Here is a 24815-nt window from a genome sequence, read left to right on the forward strand (position 1 = left end):
CATCCACAAAGTATCGTGAGCACCAGGATTTGTTGGGAAAGACCAACAATAAAGAAAAGGTGGAGTCCCTGTTCATTAGGAATTTGTGGGCCACTGGGGAGAGGGGACAGCTGGAGTGTAGGGCTAAGGCCATGGGGCGGTCAGGAGGGCGTTTTGCAGTTAGAGAAGGAGTGAACGTACCTAATACTCCTCCCTAGGGTTTGTCCCACCCCGTGTCAAGCCATCAGCAAGAGTCAAAAACTGTCTCTGCAGTATTTTCATTTTGTGGTTTTCATTGTAACGGGATTTAACCTGTAACATCTTCCCATCAGAGAAATGCAGATTACACAAAAGAAAATAGCATATATCCCCCATTTGTAGTTTCTGTACTTTATACAAAATGTACTTCACTGTGTGCTAAAGACATTACCAAGTATGTATAAGTGCAAGTCTTTTGCAGATACCTTCATATGAACATTTTGTTTACTTTTTATATTGAGTAAACTGGAACATGTACTATTTATACAGAACATACATTAAAATGTGTGTGGGTTATTATTTCCGTGTTGATGATGGGAGTGGTTGCTCTGTATGGCTAGGTGTTTTGAATGGTGCTAGAGTAGCTGGTGGTGCTTAACGTGGCATTTTTTTTTCCCTGTCCACACTTTCTACCCTTGGTACAGGTATTTTTGATAAAGCTGTGGAATGGAAAGGTATGTTTTTCACGGGATTGTTCAACAATCTTTTACCTTAAATTTCTGTAAGAGCTTCCTTTATGGGCCTCCGTGTCTGACTTAAGCAGACTTAGTTTAGTAAATTAAACAAATAACGTTTTTCTAGGGGCAATATTTGAGTATAAAATTTGACAGGACGCGTAAGTTTCTCACTTGCTTTCCCCTGTCTCCCTATTAAACACCGTGTGAAGGTTTGTAAAGCACTTGGGGTGGGGGTTGCTTTTAAGAGCTCAGATCTGCCGTGAGTGGACGATGTGGGCAGACAGTGGCTTGTGGAAGGTCACAGTCCGAGTGTGTCGCTGATAAACTCCTGGTTACCGCTAACTTGCAATTTCATTGAGGAAAGGGGTGTAGAAGCCTCTCTCAATACGTTAACAGATGAAGTAAGTTTAGGGCCTGTATTAAATTGGCTCGGGCCTCTCTTGGGTGGAGGGACTCCACGCTGAGCTAGTGGCTGCCCGACCAACAGGCCTCCTGCCTGCACAGGGCACCTTCGTCCACCCAGTGCTGACCTCGGCGGCCACGGGCCTTGTGCCCCTGGCCTTGTGGGAAAGTGTCTTCCTGGGCTGGCACTGCCTCGAAAGACCCACCTGGCTAAACTGGTGAGCCGGCCCAGCGCCCACAGGAAAGCTCTCTCCGCTGACTTTCCTCCAATGATGAAATTGTAAAAAGGTACCAGGGTGGTGGTGAGGTGACGGCTGTGTGCACCCACAGCACCTCCCTTTTCTCGTAAAGCAGCGAGGTGCTTCCTCAGGTGTTGGTCCGAGTGTGGGACTCTGGTGGTGCATTTAGACTGTGCGAGAAACCCTCGTTTAAAGATCTGTGATGTCTTGTACACCCTGACTGTTCTGATGGTTGCTGAGTGAGTGCCTGCTCAGCGTTCCCCATTTCACCGGAAGTGTTTGCTTTTTCTCGTTCGTAGCGGTCCTGTAATAAGGAGGGATCCGAACAAGCTCAGAAAGACAGTGAATTTCAAGTAAGTAATTCAGCCCGCCCTGCATCCGGTGTGAGGTGTGAGCTGGTGGTGGGCAGGGCAGTGCTGGGTGGACAGGGTCCCTGTGCTGTCAGGAAGTGGGCACAGGGTCTCCGGGCCTTGCCCCCCGCTCCGGCTGTGCCCCTTCCTGTCCCTGAGTCCTGGTTGTGTCCCAAAGGAAGGGCTCCAGGTACTGGGAGCCACCTCCGGAAGAGGCGGTGAACAGCTCATGTTCCCGGCTCCTGCCGAGGGTGTAGGGAGGGCTGTAGGGAGCTGAACAGCACTTGGGCTGCGAGGAGATGGCAGCTTGGGTGGCCGGCGTGTGTGATGTCCTAACATGGAGGCAGCCTGGCGTCCGCGCTGCCCTGACTCTGCCGTTGCCTAGGGATCTCAAGGGCCACCCGTTCCCGGGCAGGCAGGAGTGTTTTTCCCTCTGCACCGCAGGTGGGCCCTTTACTGTCTGAGCCACCAGGGAAGCCCTCTCGGTGTGGTGCCCAGGTCCAGAGGGTGCTCCTGAACCGCGAGGTCTCACTCTCAGCAGTGCATATGCTCAGAGGAGCTTCAGGTCAAGAGCACCTGGCCCTAGACAGAAGCGGGGCGTCCGGTGTCGTGACCTCCACACCGCAGGGAGCTACTGCTGTGGAGTCCACTCTCCCAGTGTGCGGAGGTGTGTGTGCAGTGTGTACACACGCTGCAGATGAAAGAAATACCTGCACGCAGTGAATAAACTAGTTTTGTTCATTGTACACTTACTTGTGGCATGCAGGATCTTTCGTTATGGCATGTGGAATCTAGTTCCCTGACCAGAGATCAAACCTGGGACCTCTGCATTGGGAGTGTAGTCTTAGCCACTGGACCACCAGGGAAATCCCTCTCTTATTGTCTCTTATTGTAAAAAAAAAGTGACTTAAAACTCAGTATTCAAAAAACAAAGATCATGGCATCCAATCCCATTACTTTATGGCAAATAGTTGGGGGGAAAGTAGCAGGTATCAGATTTCATTTTCTTGGGCTCCAAAATCACTATCGATGGTGACTGCAGCCATGAAATTAAAAGACGCTTGTTCTTTGGAAGAAAAGCTATGACCAACCTAGACAGTGTATTAAAAAGCAGAGACATCACTTTGCCAACAAAGGTCCGTCTAGTCAAGCTATGGTTTTTCCAGTAGTTGTATATGAATGTGAGAGTTGGACCATGAAGAAGACTGAGCACCAAAGAATTGATGCTCTTGACCTGTGGTGTTGGAGAAGACTCTTGAGAGTCCGTTGGACAGTAAGGAGATCAAACCAGTCAGTCCTAAAGGAAGTCAGTCCTGAATAGTCATTGGAAGGACTGATGCTGAAGCTCCAATCCTTTGGCCACCTGATGTGAGGGGCCAACTCACTGGAAAAAGACCCTGATGCTGGGAAAGATTGATGACAGGAGAGAAGGGGAAGACAGAGGATGAGATGGTTGGATGGCATCACTGACTCAATGGACACGAGTTTGAGCAAACCCCGGGAGATAGCGAAGGACAGGGAAGCCTGTCATGCTGCAGTCCATGGGGTCGCAAAGAGTCGGACACAGCTTAGCGACTGAACAGCAGCAGCAATACGAATTACTAAAATTACCAAGAAACAGGAATTTAAGAGAGCTGAGATTATAATGGAATAAAAGTACTGATGTTCTTTCTCGAGTTTCCATGGATCTTCCACCGGGGCCGAGCTCCAAAGACTGTGGTCTGGAGGGTCTGGACTGTGTGCTCTCAGGGGAGACCCTGAGTGAGCCGCTGTCAGGGGGAGGTAGCTGATGTTCTGTCTTCAGTCTCCTGGGCCTTTGTGTACAGACTTCTGTCTATACTGGGATTGAAACTGTTGGGTTTCTAGGACCTCCATGACGCTGAACCTAAGTTGTATTTTCAGTTCTTGTTTCCCCTTGATTTCTTAGCAGCCAAGGGGCCAGGACTCGGGCACCAAGCAAAGGACCTTCCTTACTTCATCCCTTCCTTGTTTTCCTTCTGGGCTCGTTCTCCTATTGTCTTTTTATCTTTCCCTAATATTTATTTCTTTGGCTGCACCGGGTCTTACTTGGGGCGCACAGGATCTTTAGTTGTGAGACATGGGATCTAGTTCCCTGACCAGGGATTAAACCTGGGCCCTCTGCATGGAGAATGTAGGGTCTTAGCCACTGGACCACCAGGGAAGTCCCTCTCTTCTTGTCTTAAGTACTAGGCCTGATGCCCTGTCCCTCCCCACTCTTCCCAGCCCACCTGATCCAAACCTGGTCCTTTGTTTCTCCTGGAGGCCAGGGATCTGCGGCTCCTCCAGCCCATGGAACCAACCCCAGCTGCTCCCTGTCTCCCGGGGTGTCTCACCGGGTCCAAGACTGAGCCCACATTCTCCTTCAGTCCGTCCTTCCTGGCCAGGCCGGAAGCAGGGAGCCACCTCCGCTACTCCTCCCCAACCCTGTGTCCCACCCTCAAGTCCGTTGGTGGTTTTCCTTTGGACCAGACCTTGGATCTGTGAGTGTCTCTCTACCCGGCCTGTGAACCTGGCTAGTCCAAGCTGCCCCAGCTCCCCTCGGGGCTCCCACTGCGATTCTTGCTGCCCACAGACCATTCCCTTCGTCATCACCAGAGCCATCTTTTTGAACTGCTCATCTGATCGTGTCAGCCTCTCGATGACAGTCCTTTGGTGATTGCTTTCTCCCCTGATCCAAGTTAGGTGAGCTTTATCCTACCAGGTCCCAGCGGCCTGACCCCACGGAGCTCCCTGGCCATATTTCTACTCGGGGCCAGTCCGTGCTGTTTGTTTACGATCCCCTTGGGTCAGAAGGTAGGCAGCCGGTGGTTAGAACAGGGAGGTGGTTGGTCTTTGAGCCTCTTTGAATGGCTGATCTTCGTCTCCTCTCCACCAAACTAGCAGGAGGCCTGACTCCATTCCTGCTTAGGGGCCTGCGAGTCTCGGGTGGGCTCACCTCCCTGGCCTGCAGTGGCGGTGTGTCCCACCTTCTTTCCTCTTCAGACTCCCCCTCCCCACCCGGGAAGTACTATTATATCTTCTCAGGAGGGTCATATTGTTGTTACAATCTGGGTATTATTGCTGGATTTAATTTTTTTCAGAGATAAAGCCATACGGATAAAGTGGAAAGGCAGTCTCACACTTCCTCCCACCCCCTGGGGCCCCTGCGGCCTCTTCTGCTCGCTCTGCCCCAGCTGCATTCTGAGCCCTGTCCCCGTGGCTTTCTGAACCACTCTTGGTTTTGTTACCAGCAACTCGTGTGGCCAGATCCAGTGCCCACTTTCCTCTGCCCTCTGTTCACCGTCAAACACTCTGCCCCGTCCTGACAGCAGGCATCTCCCCTCCCCCCACCGCCCCGTCTCCATCAGCTGTTCCGGGGTGGGCTGTAAACCTCCGCTGGGGCGTCAGATGTCAGCCTTCTGTTGCTTCCTTAAGTGAACCAGAGTAGAAAATATTAGAAAGCATTGCACAGCTGTGAGCGTGTATGGTTTGTCTCGAATGTGTGTACGTGTGTGCGCGAGCGCTGGGTTGCCGTGTACAGTGTGAAAGCGTCGCTCTGAGCATGGGGCGTCCTCAGGCTCCGCGCTGCCTCCTCCTCTTGGGCCAGTTCATTTAACGCTGTCCGGATGCTGAGGGCTATCTGGCCCAGACCCCTGGGCAGCCCTGGGGGCCCCTCCGGGCTGGTTCCATCCTCCTCCTCCTCGGTTCCTCTGCTCCGCGCATCGGCCCCTCCCAGGGTCCGTGTCTCTACGTGGGGGTGGCCGCCGCCCTCACACCCCGTCAGGATGCCCTCTGCTCCTTCCCTGCGTGTGCCCCAGTCTGCCGACGGCCCTGCTCAGTTGTGGCGGCTTCTGTCCCTGGAAGGCAGGCGCCGTCCAGGCAGTGGCCACGTGTGTCTAGTTCTTGTTTCCCTGGGGGTGGAGTATATAAATGTATATTTCTGAAGCCAGCTTGAATCGTTTCCAGTGGAGGTATTGCCTTCTCTGCTGAGAAAGCAGGACTGGCTGTGGGTGGACACTCAGAGTCCCGCCCAGGTGACGGGCAGCAGGCCGGCTCACGGGCCCGCACCCGTGTTTCACCGGGCGCGCTTTCCTTGAAGGTTTGGAGACCTGAGGTTACCACTGTCCTTCGTGACCTACCCACTTTTCGTTCCGGGGCTTGGGGTGTTCTTTCATTTACTCCCTCTCCAAATTCTTCCCTCCGCTTCTCCATGCTGTGAATAAATATTGACCTATGACATAACAGAAAAACAGAGGTATTTCTTATTCACAGTGTGCAGAGCAATGTCAAGGAGAACTGAGACACTCCAAAGTCTCTTCGCTCTTCTCTCTGCCGTCCTGGCTCTGGTTGACTGTGCTCAGGAGGGTCCTGATGGTGTGGGCTCAGCCCGGGGCAGGGGCACCGGCGACAAGGGTGAAGGCAGCTCCCGCTCTCTGCACTGCCTGCGTGCCACGAGCAAAGCGCCGAACTTCCTAAAGTCATGGCGTGGGTTAAATTCGTGTCCAGAACTTTCAGACAAAAAGGGCCACTTCCGATTGCATGCACGTGTCCCCAGTACCCTCCAGCTTAGTCACTCTACACACAAAAAGTTGAAAAACCAAACTTTAAATCTGACAGAATTCTGGCTACCTAGGACAGAGGATACCCTCCTTGATCCTGCTCTTGGAAACAGTTGGGAGTGGGTTGGATCTTTGAGGCGGGAGGTTGTACAGAGGGCAGGGGGCTGCCAGGAGCCACTGCCTGTGGACGGCCCGCTCCGGGCCTGAGCCCAGCACCCCCTTTCCATGATGCGAGCCTCCATTCGCTTGCAGGGTGTCTCTGAGGCTGGACTTGAGGTAAACAGGCCCACGCTGACTGTACCTCCTGCCGATGTTTGCTGTGAGGTCAGATGAGAGAAAGAAAACATTCTGCCAGTTCAGTAGAGCTATTAGGGATTTGTTGTCATTCTCTAAAGGTTTAAGGAGTAGAACTGGTAGAAATCCTGTCTACCAGTAGACGTCCCATAGAATCCCGCCTACCAGTGGACGTCCCGTAGGGTCCTGCCTGCCGGTGGACACCCCTCGGGGTCCTGCCTGCCAGGGGATGTCCCGTAGAGAATCCCACCTGCTGGGGGACGCCCCGCAGAGTCCGCCTTCCGGGGGACGCCCCGCAGATTCTGCCTGCTGGGGGGATGCCCCGCGGGGTCCCGCCTGGTAGAGATCCTGCCCACATCCGTGAACCCGACAGATGGATGCTGTGTCTGGATGGTGATGTCTTCATTTGCTTGGACTGCCAGGGAAAACTACCCAGGGTTATTGTTCATGGTTCCGGAGGTTGGCGGGCCAGGGTCAGGGCGCCAACACACAGCTGGGCTCTGGTGACGGTCCTTTCCTGGCTTGCAGATGCCATCTTCTGCCTGTGTCCTCACAGGGCAGGGAAAGGCTGCAAGCTCTCTGGAGCCCCCTCTTAACAAGGATGTTGACCCATTAGGGCTCCACCCTCATGGCCTCATCTAAACTCAGCACCTCCCAAAGGCATCTCCAAATAGCGTCTCACTAGGGGTGAAGGCCTGAACCTAGGAGTTAGGGGAGGACACAGTTTGGTTCGTTGCAGTCAGAGCTCGAGTTAGTGAGATGGGGCCTCTCAAGGTGATGATGGTCAGACCGTAGTCGTGGGGATTACACGAGGTGGTGGATGGATTACCCAGTCCCCCAGATGAAAAGTGACCGAGTTACCTTTTACCTTAATGTGTCCCATATCCTTTGAAGGCAGTTTTTCCTTTTTATTTTCTTCTCGCCAGCTTCAGAATCATGTCCCTGCCTGGTGAGTTTGTCCTGTGTATACTTTATTTAAATGAGTATATTTTAAAGAACTGTGTTTTATGTGAACAGTGTTTCTCTGAGATCCTGTCCCCACAGCCCTTTTCTGAACAAGGGATGACCTGGTGTCACCAGAGAGTGTTTCCAGACCACACCTGCCGCCCCTCCTGACACATCGACCTGGAAGCTCCACCTGCAGAAGCACCTTTGGAGAACCCGTTGTAGGGCTCCTTCCCACCCGTCCACCCCCACAGATGGACATGCTTTAGCTATGGTTTGCTGCTGAAGGGAAGAGGACTAAGGAATGGATTTGAATTGAGAACAAAAGATGGATTTTGAAGGCAGAATGACTCTAGATCCCACTTAGTTATTAGGACTAATGGCAGAATGTAGCAGCATCTGTGACTTGGTGTGTTCTTTCATTTTCAGACAAACGTTAAATGACAGGATTGGGGGTAAAAGCAGAAACCAGAAAGCTTGATTGCTTTATGCTTGGTGTAACCCCAGACAGGGCTTCCTGGGCAGAGGGCCCTTTGCCCATTGACTCTCACTGGGTGCTCTCAACCGAAAAGCAAATCAACCTTCGCCAGGACGGGTGGAACTGTGTGGCCTTTGATGAGATGTCAAGGGTGAGACTAAACTGAAGTGGTAAACTATTGATACTGTTCTGTTTTGGGGACCAGTGACCTAAATTCAACTGGAATTTCGACTCTCATCAATAGAGCATGATGCTCACCAGTGTCCTTGTGTTATTCGTTCATACGTGTCCGGCTCTTTATGACCCCATGGGCTAGAGCCCGCCAGGCTACTTAGTCCATGGAATTCTCCAGGCAAGAATGCTGGAGTGGGTTACCAGTTCTTACTCCAGAGGATCTTCCCAACCCAGGCATTGAACCTGCGTCTCTTGTGTGTCCTACACTGGCAAGGGGGGTTCTTTATCACTGAGCCACCTGGGAAGCCCTTGCCAGCACGGATCCTGCGGTTTACCAATCTGTTTCTTCATGTTTAAAGTGGGGGCAATGAGGATCATAACAAGTACAGTATTAATAACCATACCAACAGTAGTAGCCGCAGCGCCCAATCATAGAGTCGCTGTGGGAGTGGGCGAATGGTACACGTGGCTGGCCTGGTGACCGGCTGGCGTGCCACCATGTGTTTCAGGGCGCCGAGGCCATGGTCCTGGAGAGCGTCATGTTTGCCATTCTCGCCGAGAGGTCGCTGGGGCCGAAGCTCTTTGGCATCTTCCCCCAAGGCCGCCTGGAGCAGTTCATCCCGGTAAGGAGTGTGGGGGCACTGGTCGGGGCTGGGGGCAGGCCCACAGAGGAAGCGGGCTATGTCATCACAGCCCGGGCACCGTGATCTGAAATAGTAAGAGTGGCCTTACCACAGAAGGAAACAAAAACAGACTTTGTATTGAATTTGCATCAAAACCTCCGTCTTTCCTGCAAAGGTACATTCATCCAGATCAAAACACACAGGCAGACCTTGTTTAACTGAGCTCCACAGATACTGCGTATTTTACGAATTGAAGGTTTGGGGTGGCTGTGCACTGTCAGACAATGGTTAGCATTTTTGAGCAATAAAGTATTTTTTAATTAAGTCACTGTGGGGCTCTTCGACATAATGTCATTGCCACCTATGCGCTGTAGTGTAGCGTGAGCGTAGCTTTTGTGTGTGCTGGGAGGCGAAAACGTCCACAGGACTCGCTTTGCTGTGGCATCAGTATGGCCGCGGTGGTCTGGGACCGACCCCAGTTTCTCCAGGTACAGCTGTTTGTGGAACCTGGCACTGCATCACCCTCTGAAGCTGCTTGCCTTGGAGCCAAGCCCGGCCACCCTGGTCTCATCTCCCTGGCCCTGGTCATAGAACCACTGCAGGAAGCGGTCCTGACCACACCGCCACGTGTCTTTGCCCTGCAGGGGCGGGGCCACTACCGTTGTCCTCGTTGTCTCCCGCTGCCTGCTTCACTGTAGAGCCTCCCCTGCCCCCGTGTGCCCGTCAGATTCCTTCACGTTGCCAGGCCTGGCTCAGATCCTGTTTCCGAGAGTCAGGGCTGTGCTCCCGTTCTCCCTGTGCTGGCCCGTTGTTAGTGTTGCCTTAACATCTGCCAGTGTGCCTCACTTAGAGTCATGTGTGCATAGTCCCCACCCGCATCGGCTGGGTGCCAGGCTGCCCGAGGGCAGGAGTGGGAAACACTTCTGGTGAGCAGCTGCCTTGAGCGCCGCACCTCACGGGGCCAGCTGCGCAGGCAGAAGGGCCGAGCTGGTGGTGGAGCTGGATACGGTCCCATCGTAAACTGCTGGAGACCCGGCGTGTTGAGCCCGGGGAAGAGGCCCCCTTCAGCATGGGGTGGGGTGACCGGAAGGCAAGCCCAGGGGTGCTACGATTGTACGCGGGAAGGACTTTGTCTCCAGAAAGTGGACCTTTGCAGGTGGCTGCCCCTCCCTGAGCAGTGCTGTCTGTGGGCACAGTGCCCTTTCAGGAGGAATTGTTCTCTGGACAAGACTGTGATGCCCCCAAAGACACTCTAGATCTAGGGTCATGTGACCTCACATGTCAAGTTTACCTGGATAAATGCCATCTTTTCACTCCTCTTTTATCTCAGAGCCGGCGATTAGACACTGAAGAATTAAGTTTGCCAGATATTTCTGCAGAAATAGCTGAGAAAATGGCCAGATTTCATGGTATGAAAATGCCATTCAATAAGGAACCAAAATGGCTCTTTGGAACAATGGAAAAGTAAGTGCTCAGCTGCTTGGCTCTCGCGTGGCTCTCCCCGGGACTCCTAGAGTCTCCGGAGCGGTTCTCAGAAAGGCCCTGAGGGTCAGAGGCCTTTCTCAGTCCACTGGCGCACACACTGTCTGCTGGTACTTATTGTCTCATGAATAAATCATTCTAGCATGTAAAAATCAATTCCTGAACCAAGAAAGAAGAGTGTTTGCAGAAATGCTCCTGAACAGGCTGGGCGGGCAGAAAATCAACTTCCTAGACTCTGGGGTCGGGGGCCCTGAGGATTCTGCATGGTCCCTTTAGTGGGAGCCCCAAGCTAAGGCCATGGTGAACTGAGCCCTGATCTTTTGCTCCCCTCTCTTCCAAGATACCTGAATCAAGTGCTGAGAATTAGGTTTACCGGGGAGTCCAAAGTGAAGCAGCTGCACAGGTTCCTCAGTTACAACCTGCCTTTGGAGCTAGAAAACCTGAGGTGAGTGAGTGCCTCTGTATCCTGCCCTGGCGAGTGCATCTGCCCAGACACGTCAGCGCTCCGAGTCACTGCGTCTGCTGCCAGTGAACATTGCAAGCATCGTCTCAGGCCTGGTGTCTTACGTTGGGTTGGTGGGATGAGTTTAAACAGGTTAATTCTGCCGTCTCAGTTTTACACGAGCGGCGTCACCTTCCCCTGATGATCCATGAAGGCTTCACGGAGGAAGTAAAACGCCAGAATTCCAGGCCTGGTCACTGACTATGGCAGTAGGTTTTTCCTGAAACAAAAACAAAAAGCAGGGACCCTTGGGACAGGCGGGAGAGTGTCAGCAGATGAGGGATACAGTTGAGCCCAAGCTTGGGCGGGCAGGAGGGCACGGAACAGGAAGCTTAACCAGGTTTCTGAGTAGAGACTACAGGGGTATCCCTAGGCTGCTGGGCGTGCAGGGTTCTAGGCTCTCACCCATAGCCGAGTATCGGCATTGCCACCTCTCATTTCTCACGAGTTTGAGCATCTGCTGTACCAACATCAGGAATGGCTCTGAGCTATTATGACCAAGACATCCTGCAGGGAGCTTCTCTTTTGTTAGGAGAGAGAGGAGACAAGTAAATAAAATAATGTCAGGATGTGATGAGAGCTTGAAGGAAACCAGAGGTCCAAACAGACCCAACACAGGGCTCTGCTCGGGCTCCGTGGTCAGAGAGCTCCAAGGGGGAGGCCCCCACCCCACCCCACCCCAGGCTGGGGATGTGTGCTCAGAGACCCTGCCAGGAGAGGGAGCTGCAGGTCTGAGAAGTAACCGCAGAACCTTCCTCTCTCAGGTCATTGCTTGAATCCACTCCATCTCCCGTCGTGTTCTGTCACAATGACTGTCAGGAAGGTAAGGAACGCTGCCCGTGATGCAGAACCTGGGCCCTGTGTGTCTGCTTAGAAGGGTCCCTCCAGTGTGTGTGTGGTAACCACCAGGGGCCCCTGAGGTGGGGGTGAGATACATGGATGTATGGCCCAGCCATGCACGTGTGTTGTGCGACCATTAAAATAATGAGGTTGAGTTCTATACAGACCAACAGAGAAATCTCTGGGATACATTTAGCAGGAAGAGCAAGTTTTAGAAAGATGTGTAAGATGATCCTATTTCCGTAAGGAAAAAATTCTGAGAAGATCCACTAAACCGAGATCTGGGATCGACAAAGCTACATATTTGTGCAGTGTTTAACTCCTTTTGGTCAACGTGTGACCTTGTTGATCTGAAGAAGCGTTAAAGAGCAAGGTGGCCTCCTCAACCAGCCCGGGGGCCCTGGCCTCTGCACCTTGCGTGCACTGCGCTGGCCAGAGCCCCTGCTCTCTCAGCGCCGGTTCAGGTGCTTCTAATGACCTTGGGTTTCTCCGCTTTAAAAAACTGCAGGGACTTATCTGGTGGTCCAGTGGCTAAGGCTCCACACCCCCGATGCAGGGGGCCCAGGTTCGGTCCCTGGTCAGAGAGCCAGATCCAGGTGCTGCAACTGAGACACAATATAGTCAAAGAAATAAATTTATTTTTAAAAAATATTACATTTTTTTAAAAATTGCAATGCCAGGTACAGCTGACTGTAACCAAACTTCACTCAATGTCATTTCAAACTGAGACAGTTTCCTCTGAGGCCCCATCTGGTGGGCTTCCCTCCCCAACACTGCCGTGGCACCTGGCTTTGCCATGCTGTCCTCATCCTGATCCTCGCAGGACAGCTGGCTGAGGTCCACTCTTGGGCCCTTTCCAGGCTCTTCAAGTTGTTTTTAATTTTGAGAACAGCCCCTGGTGAAGACTTGTAATCAATAAGATGTCAATTTGAGCCAGAATACCTTTTACTAATTAGCTGATGATTGCTGGACAAGTCAGATCAAGTAGGGTGTGGGCAAGGCAGCCTCACGTGTAGGATGCCTTGAGCGAATCAGAACCACTCTTGGCCCAGCTCTTGGAGGACCTGTGTCTTCAGTGACGGAACATGCCCAGAGTAAAGGTCATGTCATCCAAACCCTTTTGCAGGTAACATCTTACTGCTGGATGGCAGGGAGAATTCGGAAAAACAGAAACTCATGCTCATCGACTTTGAATACAGCAGTTACAACTATAGGTAATGTCAAATGTTTTTATTTCTGTGAGCATTTTAATACGTGTATGAAACAGTTGAAGGAGACCTTGGGTCACGGTACCACCCTGAGCTGCAAGTTTCCTCGGTGGGGGCTGGCGCTTTCTGTCCCAGCGGGTGAGATGGGCACCTACCCTGTTCTCAGTCGAGCTAGTGAGGAGCAGCCCCGGGCTCCTCAGAGTCCAGAGCTTGGCCTGACATGGGCTCCTCAGAGCGCTGACTGCAGGAGGGCTCCGAGCAGTCGCTTCGGATGGTGAGCCCGGACGCCGTGGTCGCTGGTGCTGCCCAGTTGGCGGTCCTATCACTGACACAGTCGTGTTCTTGGGACCCCCGGGTCTGGGGAGCGCTCGTGGCAGGCCTGCTGCCTCACTGTCTGCCTCTCTCTCTTTTTCAGGGGATTCGACATTGGGAATCATTTCTGTGAATGGATGTATGATTATAATTATGAAAAGTACCCTTTTTTCAGAGCAAACATCCTGAAGTACCCCACCAGGAAACAACAGGTAGGAGCCTCATGCGTGCACACTTGCTGAGAAGTGAGTGACTCCTACATACATTGGTTTGCCCAGTTAGAGTTGACTACAGCTCCACTTCTAAAGATGCTTGTTTTGGTTAAGCAGGTTCTTTTGCTTTAAAATGTTGTGTCAAGATACAGACAGTATTGGAATCCAGCCTTTAAAGTCCTTTGCCAAAGGTGGCCTGTAGCTAGTCAGAGACGATCACAGCCTCCTTGGTAACTCCTTCCAGTTTTCCTGCCCTGCCCTCTGGCCTTTTGGGTCACTGACTTTCCTCTGTGTTTCACTTTGTGCAGACAGTGGTGGTCTTGGGGGCACTGGCTCAGCAGCTGTTGCAGCACCCACAGCCCCCTTTCCTGTCCTGGAGGAGAGGAGTCCACTGACTAGAGTCAGTCCTGTGGGACTCCTCCGGGGAGGCTCTCTGTTCCATTTGTCAGCCATGGCCCAAGCCTTGGGTTGAGGATGAGTAGGTTGCAATGTGGAAGCAAGCAGGCTGGGCAGAAGGGACACCACCCCCGACTCTCCCAGCCTTGCAGGGCCTTAGCTGTGTCTGTGCTGGGCAGCCCTGCTTTAGGTCAGCCTTCTCCCAGGAGCTCTGCCTGATCAGAGCATTGCCCAGGGGCTGGGGGTGAAGACACAGCTGGTCAGTCGCTGTGGTAGCTCACTCAGGAGAGGTCTCTTGAGTGCCCGCCTGAGCTGGGCACAGGCAGTGTATCCAGCAGGTGCCCATGCTCGGGGCAGCCGTTGAAACGCAGACCTGCTGTGCAGCCAGAGCTGCCTGCTCCGCTCTGGCCACATTTCAGGCCGACCTCATGACCTTGCATATGTCCAAAGTGACTGGGATGGTTTGGAACCTCAGGGTCATGCTATGTGGGCAGGAAGGCTGGTGAGCCCGGGGAGGAGAGCACACAGCAGGCTTCAGGTTGCTGCTGCGACACTGGGCAGGCATCTCCAGAGAGGGGGCTCTCCAACCAGTAAGGGGAGATTTTCAGTAAGAAGGATTTCATTCTAGTGGAGGCAGAGCTGTGTGACTACCCTCACTGCACAGCAGTGGAAATATAAGGAAGTGCCATTTCTGTTTTTTGAGAGGTTTTAACAATCCCATACAGTGTCTGTCTTGATCACCTACCCTGTCGCCATCTCCTGAGGTCATCTCATGCTTTTCTCTCTTTAATGCATTGAGGTGTTTTAAAATGTTAAACGTTACTGGAATTCCTAAAATAAATTATTTCAGTGAATTACATTATTTTGTGACGGTTGGATCTAGTTAGGCAGTTTATTTTTGCAGTTTTTCATATATGGAACAGGACTTTAATGTTCATTTAAAAAATTATTCATACCTGCTTTTGGAATAAAAAATTATGCTAGTTTACAAAATGAGTGTCCCCTTTTTATTTTCTGGAGCAAATTTTTATAAGATGGTGCTGTTTGAAAGTTTGGCAAACTTTGCCCGTAAAACCATCTGGGCCTAGAACTTTTTTGGGAGGGAGTGCCGCTAATTAACACTTTGTTAGGGTTTCAGTCTCTTCAGATTTTCTATCTTCATTTGCTACCTTCAGCATTTAGAGTCTCCCAGAAATTAACCACCTAGGGTGGTGGTTCTAGCATGGGTTTTAAAAACTAATAGGCCTGGATTTGAATCCCAGGTCTGCCTCTGCTGGTTGTAACCTACTGTTTCCATGCTTCAGTTTCCTCATCTGTGGAAATCACTGTGTCATGGGAGTGAGTTACTGTGCAGGAACGATGCTCAGCTTGGTGCCTGCCACACAGAGTTTAATAGGTGTCTCTTGTACCAAGCTTACTGCAGAGTCCACGGCCCCCTGCCTGGAGCGTGCTAGAACGTGAAGGATGCTTTCCGGTAGAGGAGGGGCAGAGTGTGGGAAGCCAATCTCAGAGCAGCAGGATGAAAGAGGGGCAGGTTGGGGAGGGAGAGGTACTGGTTACTTCCAGCCAGGTAACCAGTTAGCAGGGGTTCCTACCTGGAAGAAACACTGATGGCTGTTTCCTTCTTCACAAAAGCAAACATGCAGTGGTTGGCCATGTTCTGTTGCCTTTTGATACAGTATGAAATAGTGAGGCACAGGGACTCTCAGAGATCCTAATTCACACGCAGACTCATGGTGGCGCCTGGCAGAACGTCAGGGTAAACCGTGTCTTTTCTGGACTGGAATGAGATGCTGCTAGTGCATGGACAGGAGTGTACAGTCAAGGCATCTGAGAGGTGGGAAAAGGCCCCTTCTCAACGCCCGGGCCAGCTCCTGCCCTGAGGGAGTATTTACTGGTGAAGGTCAGGGTGCCCTGGCACCTCAAGCCCATGCCACATGCTGTGCCATCCAGAAAGCTGGCCCTGCTTTGTGGGCAGACAGTGGGAGACAGGAGTGTGGGTGAGAGGAGAAGTGTGACTCTGCCTGAACAACCCTCTGCAGAAGTAGTAGCAGTCTCGGTGACAGTGTGGCCTGGAGAGTCCTTTCGTTCTCTGTCGCCCTGGCACCCTGGCAGGGTGGGCAAACTCCCCAGATCCCTGCCCCTGAGCAGAGGAGTGTGTGGGCTTCTCTGACATCTGGAAGAGTCACGTGAGGTGTGCGCTTAGTGACAACTTTGATATCATCTATTTTTAACAATCATTGATCCTAACCTAATTACTTTTTTTAAAGCTCCATTTTATTTCCAATTACTTGGCTGCATTCCAAAATGAATTTGAAAACCTCAGTAACGAAGAAAAGTCTGTTATAGAAGAAGAAATGCTGCTTGAAGTCAATAGGTAACTTTTCCTTTGTTGATCTGTTATGATAGCTTCCTTCTTCAAGGTGTGCACTTGGGATGCTTCCTTGCAAATAAGAGTATTTCAGGAGCTTCCTCATAACCCTACATCTCTGGGTCTTGTAGTTTGCAAAAGAAAAGAAACGAGAACATTTGGTTATGGCCATCATGGCTGAGTGTGTTAGGATCCTTCAGCTCTCAGCACACAGCAAGTTAGGAGAGGGGTCTGTGCACAGGGTCAGCACATGGAGGTGGCATTTCCGACCGTCATCCCCGCCGCAGACTCCGCTGCCCAGCCCCTGCCACCGGGGCCCATGCCCTCCTGTCACTCGTGCTCCTGGAGTGGGGATTCCATCAGGTAATACGAGGAAATACCTGAATGTCTGTGTCCCCGGCAGCTCTCGAAGCAAGGCTGAGAAACCCCCAGATTCCACAGAGGTGTAGAGTACAGTGTGTTCACCCTCTCTCATCTCTTTAGTGGAGAGGCCCGAGTTACCCCTCGCCTCTGGGCTCTCTAGTGAGATTCCGGGGTACCAGGGACGTCTGGAGTCCCTGTGACCCCCCTCCCTCGGCACAGAGCCCCGTCCTCGCGGGCCTCAGAAGTGTCCACACTCCTCTCTCTGAGCTGCGGCCACGCTGGCGGCCCCTCAGCTCCTCCAGCGGCAGAGAGCTTCCCTCTCTGGTTCCTGAACGGATGGAAATAGGAAAGGGGCATGGAGGAGAGGCCCAGACAGAATGGTGGTGCCAGGGGATCTAGCGGGTCAGGGGCGAAGAGCAGCAGAAGCCCCGAAGTCCTCGTTCCCCAGTGAGAGCTCGTTTTCATTGTTGGAGGAGAGTATGGGTTTGCAGTGGCGGGAGGCAGGGCACAGCCTAGAGGTGGGACTTGGCCGCACCTCCCCCCAGTCCGCTTCCCATGTGCAGAGGTTTCATTCCCCATGTGACCCCTGTTTCACCAGCACGGCTGCCAGGGCCGCTGCTTGAGTCCCGTGAGTGTCAGCTTGTGTACCCGGGATAGGCTGTCGGGTCTTCACCCCCGCGGGGCCCGCCGGCTGGGGGCGGGGCCGCCGTCTCTGGGGCACGTTGTCCCCTGCACCGGCGAGTCAGAGAGCCGCTGGGCAGCGAGTGGCATCCCGTCCTGGGCGCCGTCTCACTGCGCATCCTGCTGCTGTCTTTACAGGTTTGCCCTCGCGTCCCATTTCTTCTGGGGACTCTGGTCAATCGTTCAGGCCAAGATTTCCTCCATTGAATTTGGGTACATGGTATGTGCTGCGGCGGGTTTTCTCTTCTACTCCCAGGGGAAACGCCTCCTTGAACCCGAGCGCCTGGCAGTAAATGGCTCTTCCTTCCAGAGGGTCACTGTCCCCCTCCGCGTTCCTGCGCCAGGTGACCAGCACCGGGACGGTGGGCTCCCCCCGCCGCACAGTGGAAGTCACTGTCGTGGGTGCTGAGTCTGCCACTGGGAGCTGCCCCCTGCCCGCTTCAGGGGAGTGCCGTGTGGCCCTGTGACTGACATCACATGTAGAAATCCGGACCCTTAAGACCCATCCCCGATCTCAGTCCCCCTGACACACAGGACACTAAGCCATCGGGGAGGGGCCTGCACCCCCCACGCCGTAGTTTATTCGTCTGTCCCCACCCCATCCTCCAGCCTGCAGGGCCCGGCCTAAGAGCTGGAAGCTGGTGCTGAACGAATGAGACCCCTTTTTGCAGCAAGTTTGTACCATACTAGGCTGTCTTTTTATTCTAACCTGAGAACTGTCCTTGGCACAGACTCTGCGTTAACTCCGCTCCATAGTGCGTGGTGGGGGGCGTCCTGGGCACAGGTGCTCCCAAGTGCAGCGAGCACCTGGCTTTGGGACTTGTGGTGGGAAACAGCTGGGTCCCTTTGTCCTTAGTCCACCGTGAGGATGGTTTCTGCTGCTGGGCAGAAGCTTTGGTAAAGCACAGACACTCGTAGACAAGAGAACATTCAGGTTTTTTAAAGTGGATTTGGAATCATGACCAGATGTTACTGTAAGACCGAGTGGACTTTAGATCAGGACTACCGAAGACAGAGAAAGGGGTCACATCCTAGAACAGGCATCAGATCACCCACGGGACACAGAGGTCCTGAGTGTGTGTGCCCCTGTATTCTTCAAGAGACACAGGGCAGGGGCTTTCCTGCCGGTGCAGTGGTTAGGACTCCACGCTTCCACCACAGGGGGCGTGGGTTCGGTCCCTGGTCAGGGAACTAGGATCTCAGTGCCTCACAGCATGGCCAAAACGAAAGACATAGAGCAGAAACTGACAAAGCTGAGAGAGGGGCGCCTTCACCTGGTAGCCTGGTAGACTGCACACCCGGCAGTAGCAGGTGGAGCCAGGAAGCCCTGCCACAGGGGAGTCTGTCACCTGAACGTCACCCTGCCAGCTCGACCTGACGAACGTGTGCGGGGCCCCAGCAGCTGCGGGATGTACATCCTTTTCAGAGAGTAGGGAGCCTTCATCAGGATAGGCCAGGGGCTGGGCTGTGAGACAGCCCTCAGATTTGCTGCAGAGTAAGTTCTCTGAACACAGTGCAATTTAATTGGAAATCACCAACCACCACAAAAATATCTGGAAAATTCTCAATTTGGAAATTAACTGTATACTTCTAAATAAACCCTGGGTCAAAGGAGAAATTAAAAGGACAATTAGAAAACATTTTGAGTTATAATGGAAACGCCATTAGGCAGCAGAGGATGAGATGGTTGGATGGCATCACCAACTCAATGGACATGAATCTGAGCAAACTCTGGGAGGTAGCGAAGGACAGGGAAGCCTGGCAGTGCTGCAGTCCATGGAGTTGCAGAGGACATGGCTTAGCAACTGAACAAGAGTGGAAACACAACATCCTAGAATTTGTGGGATGCAGCTAAAACAATGTTTGGAATCTTTTGGTTTTGTAGCCTAAACATTTGTACTGGGTAAGAAGAAAGTTCTCAAACTAGTAACATAAGCTTCTACCTTGAGAAGCTAGAAAGTGAAAAACCAAGTAAACCCAGAGTAAATAGAAGTAGAGTAAAGGTAAGAGCAGAAATCATTGAAATGTAAAATACTAAAAATAGGGAAAAAATCAATGATACCACAAAAGTACTTATGAATATCTGGCTATACTGAGCAAGAAAGATAAGGCAGACGTTACCAAAACCGAGTACAGAGAGAGGCCACCGTCACAAAGTCGGTGGGTGTTAAAGTGGGAGAGCGAGAAGCGACTCTCCGGGTCCGACAACTCGCTTGAACATGCCAGTTTCTCGGAAGACGCACATGGCCCAAACTGACATCAAACTGATGGTCAAAACCTGTAGACTAAACTTCAGGTCCTGGGGAATATTATCAAACATTTAAGGAAGAAATAACAGTCTCACAGAAACGTTTAGAAAATCAAGGGGGAGGGATCATTTCTCAGCTCATTTGACGAGGCTGGCGTGATCCTGACACCAAAACTAGACATTTCAAGAAGACTGCACGTCAGTGCCCTTCATGGACATCACACAAAAGCCGTTTCCAAAGTACTGGCAAAAGTAAATGCAATACATATAAAAGGATAATTATTTTATGACCAAGTGGCATTTATCCCTGAAATGCAAGACTAACATCGACATTTGAAAAACCCATTAGTGTAATTCACCATATTAACAGAATAAAGGAGAAAAACCATGCAGTCATCTCAGTGAATGCGGGAAAAGTGTTTGACAGAATTCAATCATTTGGAACACCTGTTCACAACAGAAAGTCTCAGCAAACTAGTAACGGAGAACTTCCTCAGCCAGGTAAAGGGCTTTATGGGAGCCCACAGGGGGCCGTGATAATCGACGGTAAAGGACCAGGCATTCCTCCCACACGTGCCCCAAGTGGAAAACACAGCCAGGGTGTGTGTGCTGAGTTCTCGCCAGTACAGGAAGGTGAAAAAAGAAAACTGCCTTTATTTTATAGGTGACATGATTGTGTACATGGAAAAATAGAAGAGTCAAGAGAAAAACTGTTTACTGAGTTTATCAAGGTCATAGGACACAAGGTCAATATACAAAAGCCAACTGCATTCTGATGTGCTGGAAACAGTTTGTAAAAAAATTTCATAGTTTGGCGTAAAAAATGTGAAATACTTAAAATTACATGCATGATCTGTACACTGACAATTATAGAGAGATACCACAGGTATGGATTTAGAAGACTTAAAATGTTCATTCTCTCCAAACCAATCTATGTCTCCATGACACCATCGAAACCCCACAGGCTTTTCATAGACATTGACAAGCTGATTCTAAAACTTACTTGAAAGTGCAAAGGCCCTGGAATAACTAAAACACCAAAATTATAGAACAGAGTTGGAAGACATGCTACCTGATTTCAGAGTTTACCAAGCGCAGTAATTAAGACCATGTGGTGTTGGCATAGGTGAAGTGAGGTCGCTCAGTCTTTGCAACTGACTCTGTCCGACTCTTTGCGACCCCATGGACTGTAGCCTACCAGGCTTCTCCGTCCATGGGATTCTCTAGGCGAGAATACTGGAGTGGGCTACCATTTCCTTCTCCAGGGGATCTTCCCGACCCAGGATCAAACCCGGGTCTCCCGCATTGGAGGCAGATGCTTTAACCCCTGAGCCACCAGGGAAGCCCAGTTGGTGTAAAGACATTCATAAATCAGATGGAACAGAATCGAGTTCCCAGAAATGGACTCCTACACATATAGGCAACGGGTATTCCCCAGAAAGGCCATGATAGGTCATTGCAGGAAGGGTTAGATTTTCCAAATATGACATGGCAACAACTGAATAAGCCATACGGAAAAAAGATAATGAACTTCAAACTTGTACCATACACAAAAATTGACTTGAAACAGATAATAAACCTAAATGGAAAAGCTGAAATGGGAGAAAAGCTTCATGACTGTGGCAAAGATTTTCTGAGGTTACATACAGCACTCACCATCAAAGAAAAAAGATAACAACAGATTGGACTGAATAAAAATATACAACTTTTTGTTTTTTGAAAGACACCATTAAAATGAAAAGCCAAGCCGCAGACTGGGAGAAAATACTGCAAATTTATATCTGACAAAGACTTGTGTTTAGAATGTCTAAAGAACTCATAACTCAGCAAGAAACCAAACAACTTACTTTATGAAAGGATAGATTTGAACACAATGCAGAAGATAAATGACCAGTAAGCATCTGTTCATCTGCCGATGTAGTCATGAAAGAAATGCCAGTTAAAGCCCAGAGAGATGCCCTGCACACCCATGTCAGTGGGTAGAACTTAAACCAACAATGTTGAATGTTGGCGAGAAGGTGATGTCACATGCACTGCAGGGGGTACTGCAAGAGGGGGTGACCAGCATAGAAAACAGTTGCCTCTCATATAAAGTAACATACACACTTAACCATACAGCCCAGCAGTCCCTCTCTTTGGTGTTGATCCAAGAGAAATGAAAGCCTGTTTCCACACCAAGACCTGAACTCTCATGCTCCGATAGCCCCAGACTGGAAGCATCCCACGTGCCCAACATCAGACGAGTGTGACCACACTGCACTGGGGCCGTGTCACAGAGAACTACTCCACACCAAACGGACGAACACCGCCCTCCCTGGCCGCGCACAAGTGTCCCTGACCCCAGAGGGGCCCGATCCGATGATTCTGTTCACGGGGAAGCGTTCTGTCGCGGTCTGGAGGGCTTGACCTCGGAGGCCCCGGAGAGCTCGGAGGGTGACGGCGGTGCTGGTGGTAGGCAGACTGCGTGCTTCAGCCAACACTGCACATTTCAGATGAGTTAGTTTGTGTTGGTTTGTAAATTCTCCCTCAGTGTTCGGTTTTCTTAAGGTGACGCTATAGTCTTGGCGGCTGGCACGGCAGACTTCTCAATTTGGAGTGGTCCTTCAGAAACTGCCCACACTGATGGATGGACGGGGGCGCAGACCCGGGGCAGGGGGCTGGCCAGGCGTGCTCACTCCCTCCCGGTGTCCTTTTACTAAGTGTGCAGCAGTGACCCCAGCACACAGCTGGCGCGCACACACACACACACACACCCATCTTCCACCTTGGTGCCACACTTGCTGACGCCCAAGGGCCTTGGGCTTGGAAAGAGGAGCCTGTTGCGGCTGTCAGCCTGTCTGTAGCATTCGAGGTGAATGAGTCGGTGCACCATGGCAGCGCCCGGTCCATAGACGGACGTCCCGCATCCTGTCCGGGTCGGCAGGGCCGGGCAGCAGGGCTGCCAGCGGGGAGGACGGCCCAGGGGCAGCGCTGGACGGAGCGGCTCCGCTCTGTGCCCGGGGCAGGCGGGACCCTTGGTGAGGCCGCTCTTGCTTGTGTCTCCTAGGAGTACGCCCAAGCCAGGTTTGATGCCTACTTCGACCAGAAGAGGAAGCTCGGGGTGTGACCATGTGCGGCCTTCCTGCCTGCATCCCTGGATGGCGTGGGGGCGGCCGAGTCCACGTCCCCTCTGTGCTCCGACTACTGTACCCACGGCCGGAAGGCTCAGACGTCTCGCCGCCCAACACAGACGTGTATGATACGAAAGACTGTATTAAAATTGAGTAACATTTATTTCTTATCTCGTTTACGACCTCACTAGGACTGACCTGAGATTGGGAAGCAGAATCATAGTACACTAGTGCAATATTGCAGTATCTCAGACCCTCTCATCTAGAGAAGACGTTTCTGTCGCAGTCGGACGTGGCGCCCGCAGCGTCACTCCAGGTGCCTTTTGTGGTGAATGTTGATCTTTACGTGATGTGAACGGCCACGCTGGCGGACAGCGCTGAGCGGGCTCTGTGACAGGCGTGCAGACGCTGCCCGCTCCCGAGGGGGCGGTGACACTGTGACCATGCTCCTTGGCTTGACCGCCCCCGACGGCGCGGGGCCCGGGAGGAACACAGCTACCTGCTTCCTGTCGTCCGAACTTCCCTCCGCCGGTGAATCTCACGCCAACGGGATGTGCCCCGCCCCGTGCCCTCTAACAAAGTGCTTTATTAACCCTGGCTTCGGGGCAGGCAGCAGGCCATGGCCACCGAGGGCCACTTGGACACACCTGCCCCCCCACCTGCTCTCTGCCCCCGCTCCTGCCCCCCTGCTCAGCCTGGAGTTGGGGCTGCTCCGGCAGGGCCGGTTCCCCGCTCCCAGGCCTGGTCCTGCCCCGTGCCCTCAGAAGCCTCCTGCCGCCCCTGGTGCTGGGGCCTCAGCGTGCCCACGCCCGCTGCCCACTCGTGTGGTCATCGCGCGGCCATCCCAGTGGGAGACCTCAGCCCGTGCGTGGAGTCTGGGGGTGTGGATAGAGTATAGCTGTGAAGTCCATGTATATTAAATGTCCTTTGGGATAAATCCTTTTGTTTTTTACTCTGAACTCTTATTTGAATTGTTTTTTTGTGCATACATTCCTGCTACCACAAAGACTGTACCATACAAACAATAAAAAGTATAAAAGCCTATCTCCGCTGTCTCCCTGGGATGTGTCCTGAGTCTCTGGGGGCGCGGCTGCTCCCGATGCGGCAGGATGGGCGGGACGGCGGGGTGACCAGGAGGGGAAGAGTGGCTGGGCCGGTGGAGGGAGACCACCGCCCGTCCTTCCAGACGTCTGGAGCACAGCCAGGAGGGGGTCTCGATGCCGTGCCCTCTGTGCGAGGTCTCGGAACACAGCCCCCAGCTGCTGCCTGTGCCCACGAGGCTGTCTGCCTTAGACCCCAGGGCTCTGCTGGGCGGTGCCCTGCAGGGTCAGGTCAGCTCCGAAGTCACGGCCAGGGTGGCAGCTCTCCTTCCAGCCCCACCCTCGCCCTGTCATCCCGGGTAGCATTCCTGTCTTCCCATGTCCTCAGTGTCCTGGGCAGACCACACACTCGCCCCCCTGCCCCATCCCTGCGTCTCCTGAGGGTGACCTCCAGCCCCGGGTGCCCCTCCGCCCCATCCCTACGTGTCTCCTAAGGGTGATCTCCAGCCCCAGGGTGCCCGCCCCCACAGCCCTGTGCGTGCTAGTCCCACAGTGCCCAGTGCTCTCAGCCAAGCTGCCAGCTGTCCGTGCAGCCAGCCTCTCCCCGAGCTCACATCTCCCTCCCCACAAACATGCCAGCTCTCGGCGCTGAGCACCTGCCCCACCTGTGAGCACTCAGCTCTGCTCCCCAGGAAGGTGAGGCTCGGAGTCCTGGGCTTGGTCCAGGTCCTGAGATACCCGCTGCCCTCTGTTCCTAACCAGAAGCTGCTCTTTCTTGGATCCAACTCTCTGCCAGGCCTGTGGGCTGCAGCCCAGTGTCAGGGGGCCCAGAGCTGGGGCAGCCCTGGACTCTGGAGGGACAGGCTCCTCCTCCCAGCAGCTGGCCAGATGGAGCCACAGTGGTGGGGCCTCCTCCCAACTCGCTGTGCCCAGGGCATCTCTGCCTTCAAGGCAGCCTTTGTTCCTGGGGCCTGCAGCCGGAAGAACTGCTTGGCAGCTCCTGGGCAGGAGAGTGTGAGGCCGCTGGCAAGCACTGGCTCTGCCCCCCAGCCGGTGGTGGGACCCAGGTCAGAGACACCCACAGGGTGCCACCTTCCCCCTAGCAGCTGGATGGCCAGGCGGCAGGACTGCCCACCAGGGGAGGGATGGGGAAGATGGTGGCCTCTGGGGACAGGAAGGGAGGCAGGGCGTGGGGTCTGGTTCAGCCCTGTTTTGACCCTCAGAGCCTTGGGCAACGCTCGGGGTACCCTGGACAGCCTCTGCCCACGTCTGCAGGAAGGTGGCCTCGGGT

At 52.8% G+C, this 24815-nt stretch overlaps 1 protein-coding gene across 14 annotated transcripts in view; it reads left to right on the plus strand.

The window, feature by feature from the left end:
* Positions 1-23528, plus strand: part of CHKA (choline kinase alpha) — a 59821-nt gene extending 36293 nt beyond the window's left edge. For 3 of the 14 annotated variants that reach the window (XM_086385328.1, XM_086385333.1, XM_086385339.1), the window contains 10 exons: positions 1636-1689; positions 8646-8759; positions 10090-10223; positions 10582-10686; positions 11508-11566; positions 12710-12797; positions 13207-13315; positions 15982-16088; positions 17265-17346; positions 22421-23528. In XM_086385328.1, the coding sequence (XP_086241454.1) occupies positions 1636-1689; positions 8646-8759; positions 10090-10223; positions 10582-10686; positions 11508-11566; positions 12710-12797; positions 13207-13315; positions 15982-16088; positions 17265-17346; positions 22421-22480 (912 nt within the window). In that variant the 3' untranslated portion in view covers positions 22481-23528. Of the gene's footprint in view, positions 1-662; positions 693-1635; positions 1690-8645; positions 8760-10089; positions 10224-10581; positions 10687-11507; positions 11567-12709; positions 12798-13206; positions 13316-15981; positions 16089-17264; positions 17347-22420 lie in introns of all 14 variants that reach the window. The other 11 variants (XM_086385326.1, XM_086385332.1, XM_086385337.1 and 8 more) reach the window with 5 other exon arrangements.
* Positions 23529-24815: the final 1287 nt, after the last annotated feature.

Source organism: Bos grunniens, chromosome 29 (genome assembly GCF_055505025.1).
Source record: "Bos grunniens cultivar Pamir isolate PY7600 chromosome 29, Bosgru_T2T1.0, whole genome shotgun sequence".
Classification (NCBI taxonomy): Eukaryota; Metazoa; Chordata; class Mammalia; order Artiodactyla; family Bovidae; genus Bos; species Bos grunniens.